Raw genomic sequence first — 22,680 nt, 5'->3', positions numbered from 1 at the left:
TAGGTGTTGGGATGAGCTGGTTTGTGATCAGTGTTGGTGTTGAGATGCGCTGGTTTGTGATCAGTGTAGGTGTTGGGATGAGCTGGTTTGTGATGAGTGTAGGTGTTGAGAGGAGCTGGTTTGTGATCAGTGTAGGTGTTGGGATGAGCTGGTTTGTGATCAGTGTTGGTGTTGAGATGAGCTGGTTTGTGATCAGTGTTGGTGTTGGGATGAGCTGGTTTGTGATCAGTGTAGGTGTTGAGATGAGCTGGTTTGTGATGGGTGTAGGTGTTGAGGTGAGCTGGTTTGTGATGAGTGTAGGTGTAGAGGTGAGCTGGTTTGTGATGAGTGTAGGTGTTGAGCTTTCACACGGAGGGACAAGTGTTGAGGGAAACTCAGAGCCCACCTCTCATGCAGTTCTGAGCACCGTCACATTTCATCCACAGACTCCTCACAAGAGTCACAAACCGCGGCTATTTTTAACTTCCCTCTTTCTACGGGCCATTAAAACGATTACCACACTTAATAAAAGGTATCCTAGCAACCTCAACTAAGTTTGTCCTTCCACAAGCCAAACCTGGCACCAGGGACTAAAGAGATCGGTGATTTGGGAGGTAACATTAATTAATGATGGGGTAACACAGAAATGTAAACATTTCACTGTGAACATTTTCAAACCGCATACCCCTAGCTATCCAACACTGACACAGCTGTCAGTCACTCTTAAAAAAAATTTAAATTAACAAATAAAAATAGAACTGGATAAAGATGCCCCAAAGCAGAAAGGGAGAAGCAGGAGAAGATTGGATGTTGATTGGGAGGATTAAGAAAAAGGGGGAAGGTGATTTTTGGCCGGTAAAGCTTGAAAGTTGTGGAGTCCAACATCATTCCCAGTCCGGGGGGGGGGGGGCAGGGTGCCTGACCCCCCCCCCCCTCAGGTGAAGCCCCACTCTTTGTGCCTGTACAGCAGCTAAGAGCCAGCGCTACTCTCCACTTAACTGGAGTTTTTCTAACCAGCTAAGTGTCCTCCAACAGGTCTCTGTGGGCCAGGGAGTGTGGATCACCAGCCTTGTGCTGGTTCTCACTGGTACTCTGCGCTTAACTAATCAATCAGAGCAGGTGATTACACCACTAACTCACCTTACCTGGTTACCTGGGTCTCAACAGGGTGCTGATTCATAAGGTGAAAACAAAAACCAGCAGACAGCAGTCCAGAACCAGGGTAGGAGACCACTGCGCTAAGTGGATATCAGGCCCACATGATAAACATTCACCTTTACCAAAGCAGGTAAGACAAGGGCGATCTATTCGAGCAGGTAGAACAAGGGCCATGAATTCGAGCAGGTAGAACAAGGGCGATGAATTCGAGCAGGTAGAACAAGGGCGATGAATTCGAGCAGGTAGAACAAGGGCGATGAATTCGAGCAGGTAGAACAAGGGCCATGTATTGGAGAGACTGTGGAACGTCACACCATGTTGAACGCGGTGTAAAGGAAAGTAAAGGACAGGGTAATTGGCACGTGGCCGGCTATCTTATGACAGAATTTCCCTTTGTTTGTGCCCAGACTGTCACCACAGTCTCAAACGTGCCCAGCTGGCAGAATATTTTGTACGGCTAATCCTTTTAATGCATCCTGCATAAGACTCCACCCCCCACATCTCCTACAAGCAAAACTCCAGACCCGGGCTCTCCAGACAGGAGCGAGAGAGTGAGAGAGCGAGAGAGCGAGAGTGAGAGAGTGAGAGAGTGAGAGAGTGAGAGAGCGAGAGAGTGAGGAGTGAGAGAGTGAGAGAGTGAGAGTGAGAGAGTGAGAGAGTGAGAGTGAGAGAGTGAGAGAGTGAGGAGCGAGAGAGCGATAGAGTGAGAGAGTGAGAGAGCGAGCAGAACAGAATGGACTCAGGGGTCACAGACGGAGAGGCTAAAAATACCCCGCTAAGCCCGGCCGTAACGGAGCCAGCCCCGGAGAGCCCAGCACAGCCCTCCCTCCCAGCGCCCAGCAGAAACAGCCTCACGTGGAACTTAAGAAGGTGCCCTGCTGGGCCTTAACGAGGCCATAAAGAGTTAAATTTGGCCTGATTTGTACAGTTCTGAAGGAGCAGGGGCAGGGGGTGGGGGCAGGTTAAGCAGGGATGACCATCCTCCCTGCTCCGGACATTAAAATGTCGGCTCCAATCAGGGCCGGGACAGATGAACTGATTACACAGCAGGGCCCTGGCTTCGTTACTGCTGCCCACTGGATCTCCCAGAGACGCCGGGATCACAGAGAGAGAGAGAGAGAGGGTTTATTAGGTACAGTCAGACCCAATCCCGTTAAACACATCCACCAATAAACAAAGGAAATGTTAAACAAAAGATCCTCCCATTCGGGAAAATGAACCTCTCCCTCCATGGTGCTACCTCCCCACCCCCTGGACACTCCTGCCTTCTCTTCTCTACTCTAGATATCACTGCACACCCCTGCCTTCTCTACTCTAGATATCACTGCACACTCCTGCCTTCTCTACTCTAGATATCACTGCACACTCCTGCCTTCTCTACTCTAGATATCACTGCACAGTCCTGCCTTCTCTACTCTAGATATCACTGCACAGTCCTGCCTTCTCTACTCTAGATATCACTGCACACTCCTGCCTTCTCTACTCTAGATATCACTGCACACTCCTGCCTTCTCTACTCTAGATATCACTGCACACCCCTGGCTTCTCTACTCTAGATATCCCTTTCACCAGTGCTTCAAACTTTGGCGTGTCCTTCATTGCTTTGCCACCTGTACAGTACAGACTGTTTGGCCCATCAATGCACATGAGTGTGTAAGTCGGGGTCAGACACAGACACAAGCCTGGAGAAGTCTTGGGCCAGCAGAAGCAGCTGCCGTCTGCATGTAGATCTATGACAGCATGGTAAGAGGAGTTCTGGCATAAAATTGGCCTGGAAGCTGCTATAGGTATAGAGCTTAATGGGCAGCACATGCTGTTGGAGTCCCAAAATGGTAACAAAAAAAAAAAAAAAAGTAAAAAAAATCAATCAGAATAAAGTAAGGCATCCTCAGTACTAACAGTTTTATAGCGGGTCTCGTTAAAGACAAACAAAAACCAAACAACCAAACAACCAATACTAAACCAGGACCAATGAGCAAATAATTACAGCATACAATAAACGCAGCCAAGAGAGAAATGGCAGAGGCGAGACGATAACAAGTTTGAAAGGAAAACGATTAGAGGCCAGCGGCCGATCCTCGCCCAGACTCCCCGACCGCAGGACTTCCCCTTCGCCTTTTATCAATCCCCACCCAACGGCTTTCCCATCGATCCGCAATTAGAGCGCCAGCCCGTCCCAGCCATATTCATTCTGCTTGTTTACTTATTGAGAGGGCCTGAAGAGACTGGGCTGTGTGGTGGAGGCCTGGCTGTGTGGAGGAGGCCTGGCTGTGTGGTGGAGCAGGGCTGTGTGGTGGAGGCCTGGCTGTGTGGTGGAGCAGGGCTGGCTGTGTGGTGGAGGCCTGGCTGTGTGGTGGAGGCCTGGCTGTGTGATGGAGCAGGGCTGGCTGTGTGGTGGAGGCCTGTCTGTGTGGTGGAGCAGGCCTGGCTGGGTGGTGGAGCAGGGCTGGCTGTGTGGTGGAGGCCTGGCTGTGTGGTGGAGGCCTGGCTGTGTGGTGGAGGCCTGGCTGTGTGGTGGAGGCCTGGCTGTGTGGTGGAGCAGGCCTGGCTGTGTGGTGGAGGCCTGGCTGTGTGACGGAGGCCTGGCTGTGTGGTGGAGCAGGGCTGGCTGTGTGACCTGGCTGTGTGGTGGAGGCCTGGCTGTGTGATGGAGCAGGGCTGGCTGTGTGGTGGAGGCCTGGCTGTGTGGCGGAGCAGGGCTGGCTGTGTGATGGAGCAGGGCTGGCTGTGTGGTGGAGGCCTGGCTGTGTGGCGGAGCAGGCCTGGCTGTGTGGTGGAGCAGGCCTGGCTGTGTGACCTGGCTGTGTGGTGGAGCAGGCTGGCTGTGTGGTGGAGCAGGCTGGCTGTGTGGTGGAGCAGGCCTGGCTGTGTGGTGGAGCAAGCCTGGCTGTGTGACCTGGCTGTGTGACGGCGCAGGGGGAACTCGATACGCAGCTGTCGGGGGATGCCCCTTCCACGGGCTCTACCCTCCCCGTCACGGCCCGTTAAGACCCCGTAAACGTGCGCGCTCCTTTTATTACCAGACCGAAACGCGCTCCTGCCAGAGCCTGTGACTAAAGCCCAGATCCACATCCTGTTTTGTGTTGTTAGAGGGGAAAAAAAAGACAAGCGCACAACAGAACCCGGGAACGCACCGCAACGAAAACAAAACTGATAGAAAACAGAGGGGGCAAGGCAGCTGGCAGCAGCACGCTCGGGCGGGGAGCGTAACATGAACTGGCGTTACGCAGTGTGATCCAATAACGGCAAGCGTGACCGGGGGGCCGGCCCTCCCCCCTCAGTGGACCAATGGGGTGACGCGCGCGTGTGCGTGCGTGCGTGCGTGTGTGTGTGCGTACGTGAGTGAGTGAGTGAGTGAGTGAGTGAGTGTGTGTGCGTGTGTGCGTGTGTGTCCGTGCGTATGTGTGCGTACGTGAGTGAGTGAGTGAGTGTGTGAGTGTGTGTGTGTGTGTGTGTGCGTGTGTGTGTGTGTGTCCGTGCGTATGTGTGCATACGTGAGTGAGTGAGCGAGTGAGTGTGTGAGTGAGTGAGTGTGTGAGTGAGTGAGTGAGTGTGAGTGTGTGTGTGTGTGTGTGTGTGTGTGTGTGTGCGTGCGTGCGTGCGTGCGTGCGTGCGTGTTCAGGACGAAAGGGACATTTTGTCATTTTAAAAGCACAACAAACACAATGACTCTGACTGAAGAAGTACGTGGAAGCCCTGTTGGCACTTACTGATCTGCTGGGAGATGTCACGCCAAACACTGCACTTCAGAGAGAAGTGAATATTCTGCACAGACACTAATCAGCCATTTTACAGCTTATATGCTTCCATGCTTCACATTTTCTGCTAATATTTTTGTCTTATTTAGCAAAAACATAATAGATAAAAGTTGAAATATAAGACAAAAATTGAGTGTTTATTTATTTATTTTTTTTGCTGCAGTGTTGTGCTTCTAGTTTTTTTAATATGTAACAATGTTCACTGTATTTTCTCTGATAAATAATCACAAATAAAGGTCAATCCTTAACCAATCTTGCACTGAAACACTCGTTAAGGATTCTGTTCCAGGAGGAAACGCAGCTTACAAGACCAGCATTTACATCGTGCACTAATAATAGTGAGTCCATAATTTCAACAAAAAAATATAAAATAAAATCAACTGTCTTTGAATTTCGGTCCCTGGGGATAACCTGGGTTTAAGAGCCGCACCTGTCACCCTGACCTCTGACCCCTGACCTTTAAGCACACAATGACAGCAGCTCAGTGCTGACAAGCCCAGAGTCAATCCAACTGCACACAATGGAGAGGGAAAAGCCTTAAGAGCCAATCAGGTGAATTCATGTTCCCTTTCTGTAAACCAGGGGCTTCCGCGCTGTGGAGTCCCGTAAGTGAACTGGACTTTGGAACCTTCCCTCAGCTAACCCGGCCTGCCCGGAGACCCTCCAGCCAAACCACCACGTCTCCGGAGGACGAAGGAGGTTGCGTTCTCGGACAGAAGCGCGGAGGGGGGGTGAGCTGGACTAACTGACTGACGCACGCCCGTCTGCATTAACACAGAGGATCCTCACGGCGTGCAGTCGCAGCTGCCAGCTGCCAATTACACCGGTGTCCTTGGGAAGCCATTTTAAGACTCAGTAGACGGCTAGCCAGGTGCCTGGAATGAGGTTTTAGGGAGGAGAGAAAGGACAAAGAATAAATTAACTCCCCTGGCGTTTGTGAAAACAGAGCGGCTGTCCCTGGGTAGGAGAGCAAGCTGCATCCCTTCTCATCCCCAGTGATCCACACACACTCAGGCTGCATCCCCTCTCATCCCCAGTGATCCACACACACTCAGGCTGCATCCCCTCTCATCCCCAGTGATCCACACACACTCAGGCTGGAGAGAGCGGCCATCACTGTTCCCCTGCTCTGCAGCCCTGACGTCACCCTGCCCTGGGCAGACCACACCACCCCCTGCCCATCCTGTCCCTGTCCTGGGCAGACCACACCACCCCCTGCCCATCCTGTCCCTGTCCTGGGCAGACCACACCACCCCCTGCCCATCCTGTCCCTGTCCTGGGCAGACCACACCACCCCCTGCCCATCCTGTCCCTGCCCTGGGCAGACCACACCACCCCCTGCCCATCCTGTCCCTGCCCTGGGCAGACCACACCACCCCCTGCCCAGCAGTGCCCCAGTCAAACCACTAACTCAGTAGTGCCCCAGACAAACCCCCACTAACCCAACAGAGCCCCAGTCAAACCACTAACCCATCAGTGCCCCAGTCAAACCACTAACCCAGCAGTGCCCCAGTCAAACCACTAACCCATCAGTGCCCCAGTCAAACCACTAACCCAGCAGTGCCCCAGTCAAACCACTAACCCATCAGTGCCCCAGTCAAACCACTAACCCAGCAGTGCCCCAGTCAAACCACTAACCCATCAGTGCCCCAGTCAAACCACTAACCCAGCAGTGCCCCAGTCAAACCACTAACCCAGCAGTGCCCCAGTCAAACCACTAACCCAGCAGTGCCCCAGTCAGACCCGCACTAACCCAGCAGTGCCCCAGTCAAACCACTAACCCAGCAGTGCCCCAGTCAAACCACTAACCCAGCAGTGCCCCAGTCAAACCACTAACCCAGCAGTGCCCCAGTCAGACCCGCACTAACCCAGCAGTGCCCCAGTCAAACCACTAACCCAGCAGTGCCCCAGTCAAACCACTAACCCATCAGTGCCCCAGTCAAACCACTAACCCAGCAGTGCCCCAGTCAAACCACTAACCCATCAGTGCCCCAGTCAAACCACTAACCCAGCAGTGCCCCAGTCAAACCACTAACCCAGCTGTGCCCCAGTCAAACCACTAACCCAGCAGTGCCCCAGCTAAAAAGCCCCAGCAACCCAGTAGTGCCCCAGTCAGACCCCCACTAACCCAGCAGAGCCAGGGTCCAGCGACGCCCTGCCCAGTGTCCTTCAGAGGAATGTACAGCCCCTCTCCCTGCCTCACCCTGCACACCCGCAGACTGACGGACTCCTCACACCCCCAAACCCCCGTCTGAGAACACCCCCGCCTCTGAACGAGGCCACTCTCCCTCTCTCCTCTCTCCCTCTCTCCCTCTCTCCCTCTCTCCTCTCTCCTCTCTCCCTCTCTCCCTCTCTCCCTCTCTCCCTCCGCTCAAAATCACAGAGGTGCCGCTCATCCCCGGTCCCTCAGCAATTTCACTATTAATATGAAAGAGCAGTTCTCACTCCCCAGTGCTGGAACTCGCTCTCCTTTAATACGTACGCTAACAATAACTGAATATTATCTCTTTTTCCCCCCCTCTTCCCCAGTCTCCTTTAATCTGCAGCCTGTGACAGAGCCTAGAGCGATGCAGGGTTATATTCCACTCCACCTCATATTTCTCAGGTAATTACTTTGCATCAATTAATTTCAAATAAAGAAAATTAAAGCAAAGGCCTTCCGCCAAAGTGACTTGATATTGGGTCTCATCATTTCTCCGTATCCTCGGTGTATAACCCTGCTTTTATTAAATGAAAAAGCCTTTCTGCTGCAAAGGAGAACCGGTTTGTGTAGGCCTAGGGGCACGGCCAGCACAAAGACAAATCTCAAATAAAGAAAATTAAAGGAGATATCAATTAGTGGAGAGTTTATTCATCTTCAAAACGGCACACAGGAACATAAGCCACGTTAACACGGCCAAAACCAAGAAATACGTCTACCTCTACAAGTATTTCAGTCTTATACTTAAACTTCTTATTTCTATCTTCTTATCTTATTTCTATTACTTTTTTGCAAAATCGGTAGATATTGCCAATCAGGCAGAGTATGATAGTTTCACTCATTTCAAGATTTGCCAAAGGGGTAAGAAATTAACTTAAAACAAGCTAATATTTTCTATGTGAGAGGAAAAAAGATGAAATCTCATAACAAGACTAAAACAGTTGGACAGACGGACCTTCTTTAACTGCAAGCCACACGGAGGGCGAGAGCCCCATTAGACAGAAATCAAAGTCACACAAACACGGGCTGATTGTGAATGACTTGCAGAACATCGCATACACTATGTGCAAACATTTACCTGCTACTCTCCATTAATGCAATATGCTACTTTCAAAGCTTTCATTATCTGGAGCTCATCTACCACAAATATCAGCTCCTCGTGTTTAAGAGAAAAAAAAAGAACGTGCTGTTGTATTAGAAACAATTATTTTTAAAATGTATCATGACAACTGAACTGACAGCGCGGGCACACTGAAGCGGCTCTCTGACAGCTTCCTACTGTGTCAACATTCAGCACGGGAGACGCGGGGAGAAGGAGGGCTTTTTTTAAATACACGGTGACATATTACAACAATTAATATGCTAAGTGAAACGACGGCGAGATTAAAGATGACGGACGCTGTTAACACTGCACTTTCAGAAGCTTCCAGAGCCGCAGCTTTCAACATTTCAAAGATTCAATTACCGGAGAAATAAATGAATTACAAATGAAATACTTTTCACAGGTGAACACACCAGGATGCCGTAGCTTTCTCCCCTTTCAGTGTGCTGCTAACAGACCGCTTCAGAACGAGCCAACGAGCGGGACTCCCCCAGAGTTAGCTGCAGCTCAACCAGACAGGACTAAACTCCTCAACCACAGACAGACAGAGAGACGGAGAGAGAGAGGGAGAGAGAGAGAGGGAGGGAGGGAGGGAGGGAGAGAGAGGGAGAGAGAGGGAAAGAGAGGGAAAGAGGAGAGAGTGAGAGACAGAGAAAGAAAGGGAGAGAGAGAGAGACAGAGAAAGAGACAAAGGGAGAGAGACAGAGAGAGAGAGTGAGAGAGACAGAGAAAGAGAGACAGAGAGAGAGAGACAGAGAGAGAGAGAGAGAGAGAGAGGCAGAGCCTGAACAGCGCTGCTACAGCTCCACCCTACATGCAGGGGGTGCTGTTGTTCACAGGCCTGCCACGCTGAGACAGGATGCAGCTCCAAGCTCACCAGCAATCAGCCAATCTTTCATACCAGCAAATAAATAAAGAAGCAGAATAAAAGATATGGGACCAATTTGGCGCAGTGCTGCGCTGGTGTCAGGATGCGGATGACCTGCTCTGTAATTTTATCCCCCCCCCCCCCCCCCCACCAGGTTTCGTAATTTGAAAGTGTGGAGCTGGGATGAGTGGAATTATTCATAACCCTCAATTGCTGAAGCCCAACCCCCCCCCCCCCAAATACATCCCGCACCCCCCCCCCCCCCCCACTTCAATACCAGCCCTCCCCATACATTTATGTTAAACATGTCAGACCCTATTCCTGCCACTCCTCCCTGCACTAAAGTGTATTAACAATCCTTCCTCTCTGAGAAGCCCCCCCCCGGGCGACGCCCTTCCCCGGCCCCCGCCCCCCCCGGCCCCCGCTCCCCTGCCTCTCTCCGCAGCTACATTAATACCCTCTCTGCTCTAATAGTGATTTGGTTCCCGAATCTGAAGAGAAAACGCTCCATTTCACAAACACCGCCTGAGAGGGGCGTACAAGGAGGGGGTGTATGGGGAGGGGGTTGTGCCTTAGGGCACGATGTTTATAAATATTTTACACCCCAGCATTAGAAACAACCCCCAAATTGCTTATCGGGGAAGGTGACTAAACTGCAGCTTCTGCCAACATGATATCAGCTGTTTAAATAAGTCATGATTTCAATGCAGAGCCCCAGACTTGCTGTTGTTTTTCAAACCCTTCTCTTTCGTAGCGCATAATTATGAACAAACACGGCGTGTGGTTTCATGTGAAAACCATGAGAGGCACAATGAAGAGATCGCTCTCTGACGACAGGCAAGCCCTGCCCCTGCCTTTAATAGCAGCTTTATGTGTTAACGTGCACTTCATGTGTCAAACATGAGCTCTACGCGTTTAACGTGCGCTTTATTAACGTGCACTTCATGTGTCAAACATGAGCTCTACGCATTTAACGTGCGCTTTATTAACGTGCACTTCATGTGTTAAACATGAGCTCTACGCGTTTAACGTGCGCTTTATTAACGTGCACTTCATGTGTCAAACATGAGCTCTACGCGTTTAACGTGCGCTTTATTAACGTGCGCTTTATTAACGTGCGCTTTATTAACGTGCGCTTTATTAACGTGCGCTCTACGCGTTTAACGTGCGCTTTATTAACGTGCGCTCTACGCGTTTAACGTGCGCTTTATTAACGTGCGCTCTACACGTTTAACGTGCGCTTTATTAACGTGCGCTCTACGCGTTTAACGTGCGCTTTATTAACGTGCACTTCATGTGTCAAACATGAGCTCTACGCGTTTAACGTGCACTTTATTAACGTGCGCTCTACGCGTTTAACGTGCACTTCATGTGTTAAACATGAGCTCTACGCGTTTAACGTGCGCTTTATTAACGTGCGCTTTATTAACGTGCGTTTATTAACGTGCGCTTTATTAACGTGCGCTCTACGCGTTTAACGTGCGCTTTATTAACGTGCGCTCTACGCGTTTAACGTGCGCTTTATTAACGTGCGCTCTACACGTTTAACGTGCCCCTTATTAACGTGCGCCTTATTAACGTGCGCTTTATTTAACGTGCGCTTTGTGTTAACGTGCGCTCTACGCGTTTAACGTGCGCTTTATTAGCTTGCACTCTATGCGTTTAACGTGCGCTTTATGTAATGTGCGCTTTATGTGTTAACGTGCGCTCTACACGTTTAACGTGCGCCTTATTAACGTGCGCTTTATTTTACGTGCGCTCTACGCGTTTAACGTGCGCTCTACGCGTTTAACGTGCGCTTTAATAACGTGCGCTTTATTTAACATGCACTTTAACGTGCGCTTTATTTAACATGTACTTTATTTAACAAGCTTTAACGTGCACTTTAACATGCTTTATTTAATGTGCACATGTGTGCTTTATTTAACGTGCAATTTATTTAACGTGCGCTTTAACGTGCACTGTATGTAACGTGCACTGTATTTAACATGCGCTTTATTTAACGTGCGCTTTATTTAACGTGCGCTTTATTATTTTCGGCTGGGTCTCTAAGTGCAGCTCGTGACAGAAGTAACGCATTCAAAGATAAACAGCGGCTTTTAGCCGGACACACGGTCCCATCCGCCCATCCGCCAGCACTTTTACTCACTGCCATTTAACAAGGGGCCGGTCTTACAAAGCCAAGTGCCACCAGCTCCACGACAGGCCTGAGAACAGCAGCGATATTAGGAACATCTCCACAGAACACACCAGTAGCTAGAGAGAGAGCAGAGCAATGCTCCTTCACTTTAATAGTGGCGTGGGGGAATCGGGCACCACATGTTTTCACTCAGAGCACAAACTGCCCCGGACGCAAACACCCTCTCCCTACCCTGCTTCCACCGATAGCCAGCCTGCTGTCTCAACACACTGATGCACACGCGATGCACACGCGATGCACACGCGATGCACACGCGATGCACACGCGATGCACACTAATGCACACGCGATGCACACGCGATGCACACGCGATGCACACGCGATGCACACTAATGCACACGCGATGCACACGCGATGCACACGCGATGCACACTAATGCACACGCGATGCACACGCGATGCACACGCGATGCACACGCGATGCACACGCTATTTTCACTGAAGAGCTGCTAATAATGCAGAGAGCGTTTTTCACAGACAACACATCTCCACTGTGAAAACCCTGAAACACACACATTCAGGAGCTTTGGAATTAAATAAGCCACTATATTTTCTTTCTGTAAGTATGTGTACATGTTGTGTCATACGGACGATTTTTAAGCCGTTTGACTGTGTCAGTAAGGCCTGACAGCACAATGCAGTGATCTTTCAGCACACACACACACACACACACTGATCACTGCAGTGATCTTCCAGCACACACACACACACACACACACACACACTGATCACTGCAGTGATCTTCCAGCACACACACACACACACACACACACACACACACACACACACACACACACACACACACTGATCACTGCAGTGATCTTTCAGCACACACACACACACACACACACACACACACACACATACACACACACACACACTTCCTTTTCCCCATCACAGGGGAGAGTCCACCTCTCTGCTCCTATCTGAAAAACACTTCCAGCGAGGAGCCTGCTTCCATTCCAACAGCTCAAATCAAATCAACTTTCATTTTGAAAAACACTCAAAAAAGCCAAGATCAGCGCGGATTACGGAGTGCGAACACCTACACTGTACAAACGGGAAAGCATATTGGTGTTGAGCTCAAATCGAGGTTAAAATCCTCCGCTGTTGGCATGAGGCACAAGGTGACATCACTTCCTGCAGCACCCAAGCATGCTCTGACCTTACACCAGCACCCATATGAGCAGCACAGAAACAGAGAGATTTAGCTCAGCCCACGTCCGAGAGAGGTCTGATCCAGCTGAGCAGGGATATGAATACAAATGTATGGTTGTGTTTAAAAAAATAAATATATATATATATATTTATAATTAAGTGATAATAAGCAATCTATTCCATAATACTGCAGTTCAACCCTGTATTTAAGTACCATCATAAAATACTGAAATATCTAAGGCTATAATTTTTCAGATAGAAGTTTTGCAGTTTAACCCAGCTGCAAACGGTTCAGTAGTGGACACACTCGCTCACAGTTGGCTAATTGGCCATTGCTACACAGGCACAGTGTGCAGAACACAGAATCCACGGCTGAGATCCAATTCCCCCTTCATCACATTACTTCAATTAGTGGACACAAGGCAACAGCAAAAAGACATATTTAACAAATACCTCTTTTCCAAGCCAGAGCTAAGACGACTAAGTAATTAAAAATATACATATACCGAAATGATTTAAATACATTTTTAGAAGTATCATAATAGCAGACAGAGTTAAATCCATAACTAAATCATGTGCGCTCTTTAATTTGCGAGGCATGGTTGAAATAACGGAGTTCTGCTCAGGTGAGGTGGCTGAGGAAGAAACGGCCCAAACTCCGCCAACACCGCGCCAGAGGAGAGGAACGGGCCTTACCTGTTCCTTTCGCCAGCTCCTTCTCCCCCCCACTCTCCCCGTCTTTGGTTTGGTCCTCCTGGTCAGTGCTGGCCTCCCCGGCTGCCTCCACATCCTCGCTCAGCTCTCCTGGGGGGGGGGGGGGGGGAGAGGGGGGGGCATGTAAATCTCACTCCATCCCCGCTCTTAAAGGGACAGCAGCGCTTTCCCCCGACGGGAGCTCAAAGCCGTCACAGCCCCCGACAGCACAAAGAGACAGAGCTTCCCTGCGTGCAGCACACTGTACAAGGACATGCCCGTTACGTTATTTTACTTTAAAGATGAAAGAAATTCCGTTTTTAACATTTTAATTATAATTCAAATGCATGTGCAACGCTTTCCCACGGAACACAGACTGCACCCACTATAATAACTTACAATATACACACATGTGAAATGTATAATAATTAACAATTGAAAGCTATCATTACAGCATGACTCTGAATAACAAAAACAGCAGCAATAACCATTGTAAAATAAAATAAGAACAATTATCCTATACCTAAACATTAAATTATCTGCTCCACCAAAGTCATAATTTAAATCTATATAGGACTATGAAACTATGAGGACTATCATTTGGATGCAGAACGGCAGTAAAGCGCACACACATTTTCCACTGGAGATCGACAGGAAAAAATATTGTGTCGTGAGTATGTCTCTACTGAGACCGTTTCCTCTTCCTGGTTCAATATTACAGCCAAACGGCACCTTGCAAAGTCACTCCAGGATAGGCGCGCACATTCTGCCCGCCCAGCGCCAGTGCAATTGTGCAGGTAATGCAAAACACAAACATAAATATTTAAAACTTCCAGAGCCGCCATTTATATTTCTGCCAAGTCAAATGAAGAAACCCCCCGACAACCTCCTTACAACCCTCCCACAACCTGCTTAAAAGCTTCTGGTCAATATGCCAGGCCATTTAAAAGCAATGAACTCCGAACAATGGATAACCAATAATGTCATCTGTAAGTAATGTACCAAGGAAAAAAATGACCAAAAATGCATAATAAAATGAACATCAATCCCGTTTAGCTCTCCCCGATGACTTGCGGCACCCTTCCGACTGTTAAGTTTGTATAAAAGTAGTGTGACTAACACACGACAGCATTGATCGGACCACAGTAAACTGCACCACAGTCAATAAGCCCTATCAGTTATTACACAAGTCAGCTAATTCTTGGCAAATGTACTTAAATGTTCTTTTGAAAGTGCCTCTGCTCTGGACTCTACACATCAGGTTATTGATATATCGACATTGCAACAACAACAGGACACAAAAAAATAATAATAATAAAGGATCCTGCTCAAATATTTATTTCTCGAGCTAGTTCCGTAGTGCAACAGCACTCACGCACACACACAACACACACACACACACACACACACACACACACACACACACACACACACACACACACACACACACACACACACACAACACACAACACACAACACACAACACACAGGTACAGGCCTGAGATTGCAACACCTAACATCCACAGGCCAGGCCCCTCAGAAAGAGACCAGCAGTCGTTTATATATTCATTTACTTCTTTACTGAAGTACAGTACACATGGTATCTATCCACGGGAAAGGGGCTTTTCACAAAGGTCCTGAAAATATAGCACTACCGTCTGGAAGCACGAGTAAAAAAATAAAAAATAAAAATCGCACAGTACCCTGTGTCACAAATAAAGACACAAGAATAAATATTTATTGCTCGGTGAGGCGATTTCTCTCTGATTATTCTGTCTGACGTCTGATGAGTGTGGGCGCCATGGGGACTGATAGCTCCGCTGATTTCAATTCACAATTCAATCTTTTAAACGCTATACATTACGGAAGAACATCATCAGCGGGGCGATTTTTAAACATTCCTATTTTCTGTTTCTGACTTTGCAGGGAAAGGATGCGATTCCTGACGCAGTGCAGTGATGTGTTTGTGGCTGATTAATCAAACGCACATTTCTGTACATGATGCGGGCACCGAGCTGAGAGTGGTGGGATGGTGCTTAAAGCCCTGAGCCGCCTCCTTATGGGCTCAATAGGATCGCCATGTTCAGCACTTAGCATGCATACATTCTCTGTAGACCTTCGTATTCGTCAGCAACTGAAAGAATAAAAAGGACAATCTAGCAGGCACGCAGAAAGCCGGGGAAATGCGTATCCACAGTTATAAGACTGTGATTGTCTGAATTATGCAGCTGCAGAGAATGAATTATGAGGAGAACATATCATTTTGCATTTTGTTATGCTGTTTTAATTACTGAAGCTCCTGGTGAATGCGCACTAGCAGTGAAATGATTCTCAAACCTTAATTTCTCTGCTTTTAACTGTGGCTGTCTCATAGAAAGTAATTAAAGATTACACTATAGCCAACGGCAAAAAATACATTCAAACTGAAATCCATAAAGCCAGACGGTTGAATGAACATGTGTAATTTCCCTGTTGGAGACAATATTTCTTAAATTGCCAAAATAGTGAGATAAAATAAAAATGGAAGCCCACAGAATTGATTCATCTGGTATGATGGTGAGCAAAAAAATGAAATAAACTATATTGCTGAAAATGTCATTTCATTGATTTAATAGAGAACTGTTTTGTGTCACTTAGTTCATCTAACATAGTGTTAATACGAGCACAATTAATGAAGAAATCAAATTCACTTAAATGCCATAGAGTAAAAATGGGTATTCATATTTAAGCCCACATATTATTTAATATATTTTAGATTTAACATTTCCAGGAGGTTGTATGCAGTCTTTGGACTGTCTCAGTTAGCTGTGCAGGCTAAATAAAAACAGAATCCTTCAAGGGAAGCATGCAACATAACATCTACCATAAATACCCTCCCTAATGTTCATTATTGAAATGTAAAAACCTGAGAATGGGTCAGAATCCAGGTGTCTCGCGACCTAACTATCAGAGGGGAATTGGTCAAATAAATGGGCTCATTTGAGATGTTTTTTTTTAGTAACACAATACTCTGGTTTATTTTTGTGTATTGCTATAAGTCCAGAGGTGTTTTTAGACGCGATTGAGCCTGTTTGCGTTCAGCAGTTCTAAACACCACAATTACGATACCGCAACTATCAGTACACAGGCGTTTCCGCAGCGCTGAAACGGTACTCACGGACCGCACAGAAACACCACAGACACCACCTCTGTGACAGACGCAAAGGTGGGTGGGTTTGCCACAGACAGGACCTGCAGTATGAACAGGAGCGGGCGGCCCGTAGTTACGCCGTGATGACTCACAGTACCACTCAGCGCAGACAACGATGCTGTCCTTAAATAAATGTATTTAAGAGGGACCAGAAAAAGCGCATTTAAGCGTTCCCAAGATCACACTCGCATATTTTTTATTTTATTATTGCGCATGTTTCTGTTATGTTACCACAGCAACCCTCGATGTCCATCCAGCACAACCGGCCCCATGCTGGCTGGGAGATGCTAACCCGTCCAGGGAAAGCCAGCGAGGCACCACAAATACGTCCCAGAATTGCCGGTAACCCCGGCCCCGAAGCAACTCGGATGACTCAGAGAATCAGCCGAAACGACCTTGGCAGGCCTACTGCGCTTACAAAATAATCCACACACATTTTTTACAATAAAAAAAATACTTTATGATTATCTTCCCTTTAAGGTCCTAACCTGAGTTGAAATTCCACACACAAAAGTTCCCGTGAGTTGAAATGTGACAGGAATCCAGCAGTCAGATTTGCGCACGGTGATACTGGATATAACAGCCGTCACGCACGGCTAACGCACTCCAGCCAGATCTCCTACAGGGTGCTCGTGGGTCTGACATCCCCCTGGCCCTCGTGCCACTTTTAAATATTTTAAATATGAAATTGAGATACACGGCACACCCAGCACAAGCTGCACAAGACACTCCCGGTAACATACGCAGAAATGCAGAAATGTGATTTGACCAGCCAAGCCGGGTCTTTAAAGCGGAAATCAGCGCTCTCTTTCCTCATCTCATTTCCATCGGTATTACACAATGATTAAAGCCGGCCAGACATAATTAATGAAAGGTCAGCAGTGGCCTGAGAGGAGCGAGCAAATAGAAAACGTACAAAATTAAGTCAGAGATTAGGACCGGGAGGAGGCAGAAACACTCAGCGATGGCAACGGGCCATCTCGAATCGAAAATGTAAAAATATAAAAGGACAATAGCCCGAAGGTCGACATCTTACTAATTGTCCTCATTAACCCTCCTGATGAAATTATATTAAACTTTTCCTTTAATCTAATAATGTCATCTGCTCGAATGAGCACACTGCAGCACATTCTGCGGACCAAAACAAAACAGTCGCACCATTCTTTCAGAGAAATCTGGAAACAAGAGCTTTGTGTTGGAACATCGGTATTCCGATGGGATACGAGAGGCGAGTACCTCTGGTCCCCACAGCTGGGTGGAATGGTTTAACTGGAGACCAGGACAGGGCAGGAGCTTTTCTCTCTTTCTCACATTCACAGTCTTAAGAGTGCAGCGCCCCAGACTCACCCATAGGTGTCACCCTACACAAGCTGGGAAAGAGCGCTTGTGCGCACACACACACAGGTTTGTATGCACGCAGGGAGAGACTGAGAGAAACAGACAGATGAATGCACAGCAAAGACGGATACGCTTTTAAAAAAGGGAGGAAAAAAAAAGTGAAGATTACAAAAGCAGACGGAACAGGAAGCGGAGACGGCCGAAAGCAGCAGAGCTTACGGTCAGGTACGCCAGAACGAGAGGGGCAACACTAATAAATACAGTAAAGATAATGATAATAAACACCGACACGCCGGGAAATAAATAATTGATGTTGAGCTGGACTCCGTTAGGAGCCCACAGACACAAATAAAGGAGGGCCTAATTGCGGAGTGAACAAGGCCGTGTCCAGCCTCCGCCCAGACCGGAGACCCGGGGAGAGCCGGCTGCAGCCCGTCTGGCCCGCACGGAGCCCTCCGGAGCCCAGTAACCCCGCTCATTACGGCAGAGCGGTCCCGGCCGCAGAGTAATCATCAGAAGCAGGTGTCTGGGCGCACACTGTAATTCTGAGAGGGGCCCTTCCCTAACTTCATCCCGGAGCTTCCTGCTTTTTTTATTGTTTTTTTTTTTTTTTTTGGTCTTAAAGCGCCACTGCTGGCTTCACACCTCCCCCCCAGACTCTCTCACACGGAGCCGGACTGACTCCGCGCGCTGAGCGCGTGAAATGAAACTGACGGGAGTGCGCCGGAAAAGCACTGCTGCTCCAGTACACACACACACACACTCACACTCACACACACACACACACACACACACACACTCACACTCACCCACATACATGTACACATACACACACACACACTCGCACACACTCACACTCACACTCACACATGTACACATACAAACACACACACACACACACACACACACACACACACACACACACACACACACTCACACTCACACACACTCACACACATACATGTACACATACAAACACACACACACTCACTCACACACACACACACACACACACACACACACACACACACACACACACACACACACACACACACACACACACAAACACACACACACACACACACACACACACACACACACACACACACACACACACAAACACCCCCTTGGCATGCGCACACAGACACACACACCCTCTCTCTCCCTGAACACCATTCTCTTCTAAAAGACAACTGCACTCTCGCACCAGTGCTTTCTGTAGTCCTGTTAAAATGTGGCTTACTAGAATGACAAACAGCAAAAATAAAAAAACAACTAAACCACGTTACTATAAAACCAAAAAAAATAAGTGCTAAAGTAAATGCAAAAAATATCAACATAAGTATGAACTATGCCCAAATGCTTTCAAAAATTCATGTAAATGTCTGCATTAAAAAAATCTGTTGAAGGTAACGAAGTAATGCATGAAAAAGGGTTTAAAAAAATAAAAATACAAACACACTCTCCAAATGAAAAAACACAAAAAAACATAAATTCCTCTGCGGTTCACACGTACGCAAACACACACAGGTCACACCTAACGCGTAAACAAACTCTACCTTCATGGCTGGCTTAAGACGGATCTGTCCTGCGGTGGATGCCGGAGTTGCGTGCTAAATTCCTGACCTGGCCCTCTCTCCCGGCTGGCCCAGTGGTGACCCCGGGGGCAGGAGAGGGGATCTAAATGTGAATGAATACTTTGTGTCTCCATGGGGAGGGAGACGGGGGGGGGGGGTTTGGGCCGAGGAGGAGAGGAGGGTGATTAAGGGGGAGGGGGGATGGGGCTTTTTTGCAGCTAATAGCAGAAAAACTTTAAAAAGCCAGTTAATCACAAACAGCAGGGACATCTCACACTGCTTTAGAACAATACACCCCCCCCCCCCCCCCCCACGCTAGACCCCTCCTTCCCACACAATCCTTCAACCCCCCTCCTCCACCATCCCTCCCTCACCCTCCTCCACCATCCCTCCCTCCGGCTTCTGAACAGCACTTAATGTGATCCCCCCAGCCTCACACACTCCCTCCCTCACGCCCCACACACACTCACTGGCCGTCGGGTGGACACTGTGGAAACGCGTAAGAGCAGGACCACGAGAAATCAGACGCACACTCCTCAGCGCACCAATGCACACTTCTCTAAAAGCTGAAAGGGTATTATACATTTCACTTGCTTCAGAACATAGGCTGAGCCTTTCTCTGTTTCTCATGTAGGAACACGTGCATACATTAAGAAAGACAGACAGATAAACAACATACACCTTCTAATGTGGAAAAACAAAAAGCAGGAACTGATATGATCTTTCCAGCTTGCTGTACCACGGCTACAGAAGTACTTCCATGACAACCATAATTAACATTTTAACAATAAAAATGAACAATCTCTTTGCAACATTTATGATTTTGCATTATGGTAATATTGCCCATTCAGCTGCCCACTTCTCCTATAATTTATAATTCTCCTATAAACACCAGTGACAAATGACAACCTTCAGAAAGGACTGAATTAAAATGTGCGCATCATGTCTGTGCACAACGGAGCATCGAGGAAATGTCTGAACACACAGTGATACTGTACGTCCTACTGTCAACATTGAGCTAAGCATACAAATGCAATGCCCAGAAATGACCAAAACTAAGTTGGGCGTATTTATGAATTAATCTGCCAATGCATGATAAATACAGCATATGCTGCACGTGCACATTGGGCAGGTATTTCGAGGAAAATTTTTATAATTATTATTATTATTATTCTCAGTATTATTGTAATTCCTATTATGATTATGATTATTATTATTGTAATTCCTATTATGATGATGATGATGGTTATTGTTGTGCAGCGTGGAGCAGCAGCAGAGAGATCAGTGGATCTGAACACTGGTTCTGGGTTAATGTCATTTGCAGAAGTGAGCATCAGCTCTGCACTCAACCAGCTCAACTCCGAACGCAACAAAGAGAAGCCATTAGTGTTGCTGTGGAGGACACACAGACACACAGACACAGTGTATAATGACACAGACACACAGACACACAGACCCACAGACACACAGACACACAGACCCACAGACCCACAGACACACAGACACACAGACACACAGACCCACAGACACACAGACACACAGACCCACAGACACACAGACACACAGACACACAGACACACAGACACAGTGTATAATCACACAAACACACAGACACACAGACACAGTGTATAATCACACAGACACACAGACACAGTGTATAATCACACAGACACAGCGTATAATGGCACAGACACACAGACACAGTGCATAATGACACAGACACACAGACAGATAGACACACAGACACACAGACACACAGACACAGTGTATAATGACACAGACACACAGACACAGTGTATAATGACACAGACACACAGACACAGTGTATAATGACACAGACACACAGACACAGTGTATAATGACACAGACACACAGACACAGTGTATAATCACACAAACACACAGACACAGTGTATAATCACACAGACACACAGACACAGTGTATAATGGCACAGACACACAGACACAGCGCATAATGACACAGACACACAGACAGATAGACAGATAGACACACAGACACAGCGCATAATGACAGACAGGCGGATGCTCTTTCCCGGGCCTGCAGTGGGCCTTGAGGCCCTCTCGAGTCCCAGGCTGACTGGACAGCACTCTGAGCCCCCAGGTCATTCTCCAGCACAATAGAGGGGATACATGGTGCTTTTCTCCTTTCCCCTCCTTTCTTCCACACTGACTCACCTATTTCTAGATGTACGGAGGTGGGGGTGTGGTATTGGGGGGGGGGGGGGGGGGGGGGAGGTTGGGGGGTGCAAGGAAGGAACAACAGAAACAGCATCGACGTTGTCACGAAGGGCAATCACATCAGGAGATATTCGCCAGCGGCTCGGAAAATGCGATGGTACAGCTCTGACAGCCAGAGAGCCGGAGAGCCATCAGCACGGAAGTGCCACAGCCCAGCTGAATATGTATAACCCAGAAAATCTATTGATTTTTCATTTGACGAAAAAGGACAGAAAAATCACATAACCTGAAACTGTCACAGCCTCTCTGTTCATAGCTCATCTCCCCCCTGCGTCCGCCTTTCATAAAACGCACTTTAATTACCAGGTACAGCACAACCCAGCACACACAAGCACAAAACTGCCTCTACACTACAGTCTCATTAACTACACAACAGCACAACACAACACAACAGCACTCATACAGACACAAGCACAAAACCGCCTCTACACTACAGTCTCATTAACTACACAACAGCACAACACAACACAACATCGCTCATACAGACACAAGCACAAAACTACCTCTACACTACAGTCTCATTAACTACACAACAGCACAACACAACACAACAGCGCTCATACAGACACAAGCACAAAACTACCTCTACACTACAGTCTCATTAACTACACAACAGCACTACACAACACAACGTCGCTCATACAGACACAAGCACAAGACTACCTCTACACTACAGTCTCATTAACTACACAACAACACAACAGCGCTCATACAGACACAAGTACAAAACTGCCTCTGCACTACAGTCTCATTAACTACACAACAGCACAACACAACACAACAGCGCTCACACAGACACAAGTACAAAACTGCCTCTGCACTACAGTCTAACTACACAAATACACACACCTGAATTCATTACATATTCACAATTAAAGGGGAAAAATAAAACAAACTGCATATCTCCTATAAATAGGCAGTGAAAAATAAATGAAAAATTCTCCCTATTATACACATGAATAAGACAGGGCTTCCTTGAATATGTTGGTTTTTTTCCTGTTCATTTACACGGCTTTCCAAGAAGCCCCATTTGCCCAAATGTCAATTGCTTATATGTATTTTTCCGATGCCTCTACAAGTCGTATGTGTCCATTAAAATGTAATTAACTGTTTACATTTCTCTTTAGGAACCACGGACCAGTCTGATGGACCACATGAAGATCCAGGCCTGTCGATTTATCGACCCTGGCATTTGCATATCTT

General features: G+C 47.7%; 1 protein-coding gene across 1 annotated transcript in view; it reads right to left on the bottom strand.

The window, feature by feature from the left end:
* zfhx3b (zinc finger homeobox 3b) overlaps positions 1 to 22,680 on the bottom strand; it is a 176,850-nt gene that overhangs the window by 15,940 nt on the left and 138,230 nt on the right. The window contains 1 exon segment of the mRNA XM_061222572.1: positions 13,118 to 13,225. Coding sequence (XP_061078556.1) covers positions 13,118 to 13,225 — 108 coding nt within the window.

Source organism: Conger conger, chromosome 15 (genome assembly GCF_963514075.1).
Source record: "Conger conger chromosome 15, fConCon1.1, whole genome shotgun sequence".
Taxonomy (NCBI): Eukaryota; Metazoa; Chordata; class Actinopteri; order Anguilliformes; family Congridae; genus Conger; species Conger conger.
Note: the sequence above shows the minus strand (reverse complement) of the source record. Positions and strands in the feature narration are given on the sequence as shown.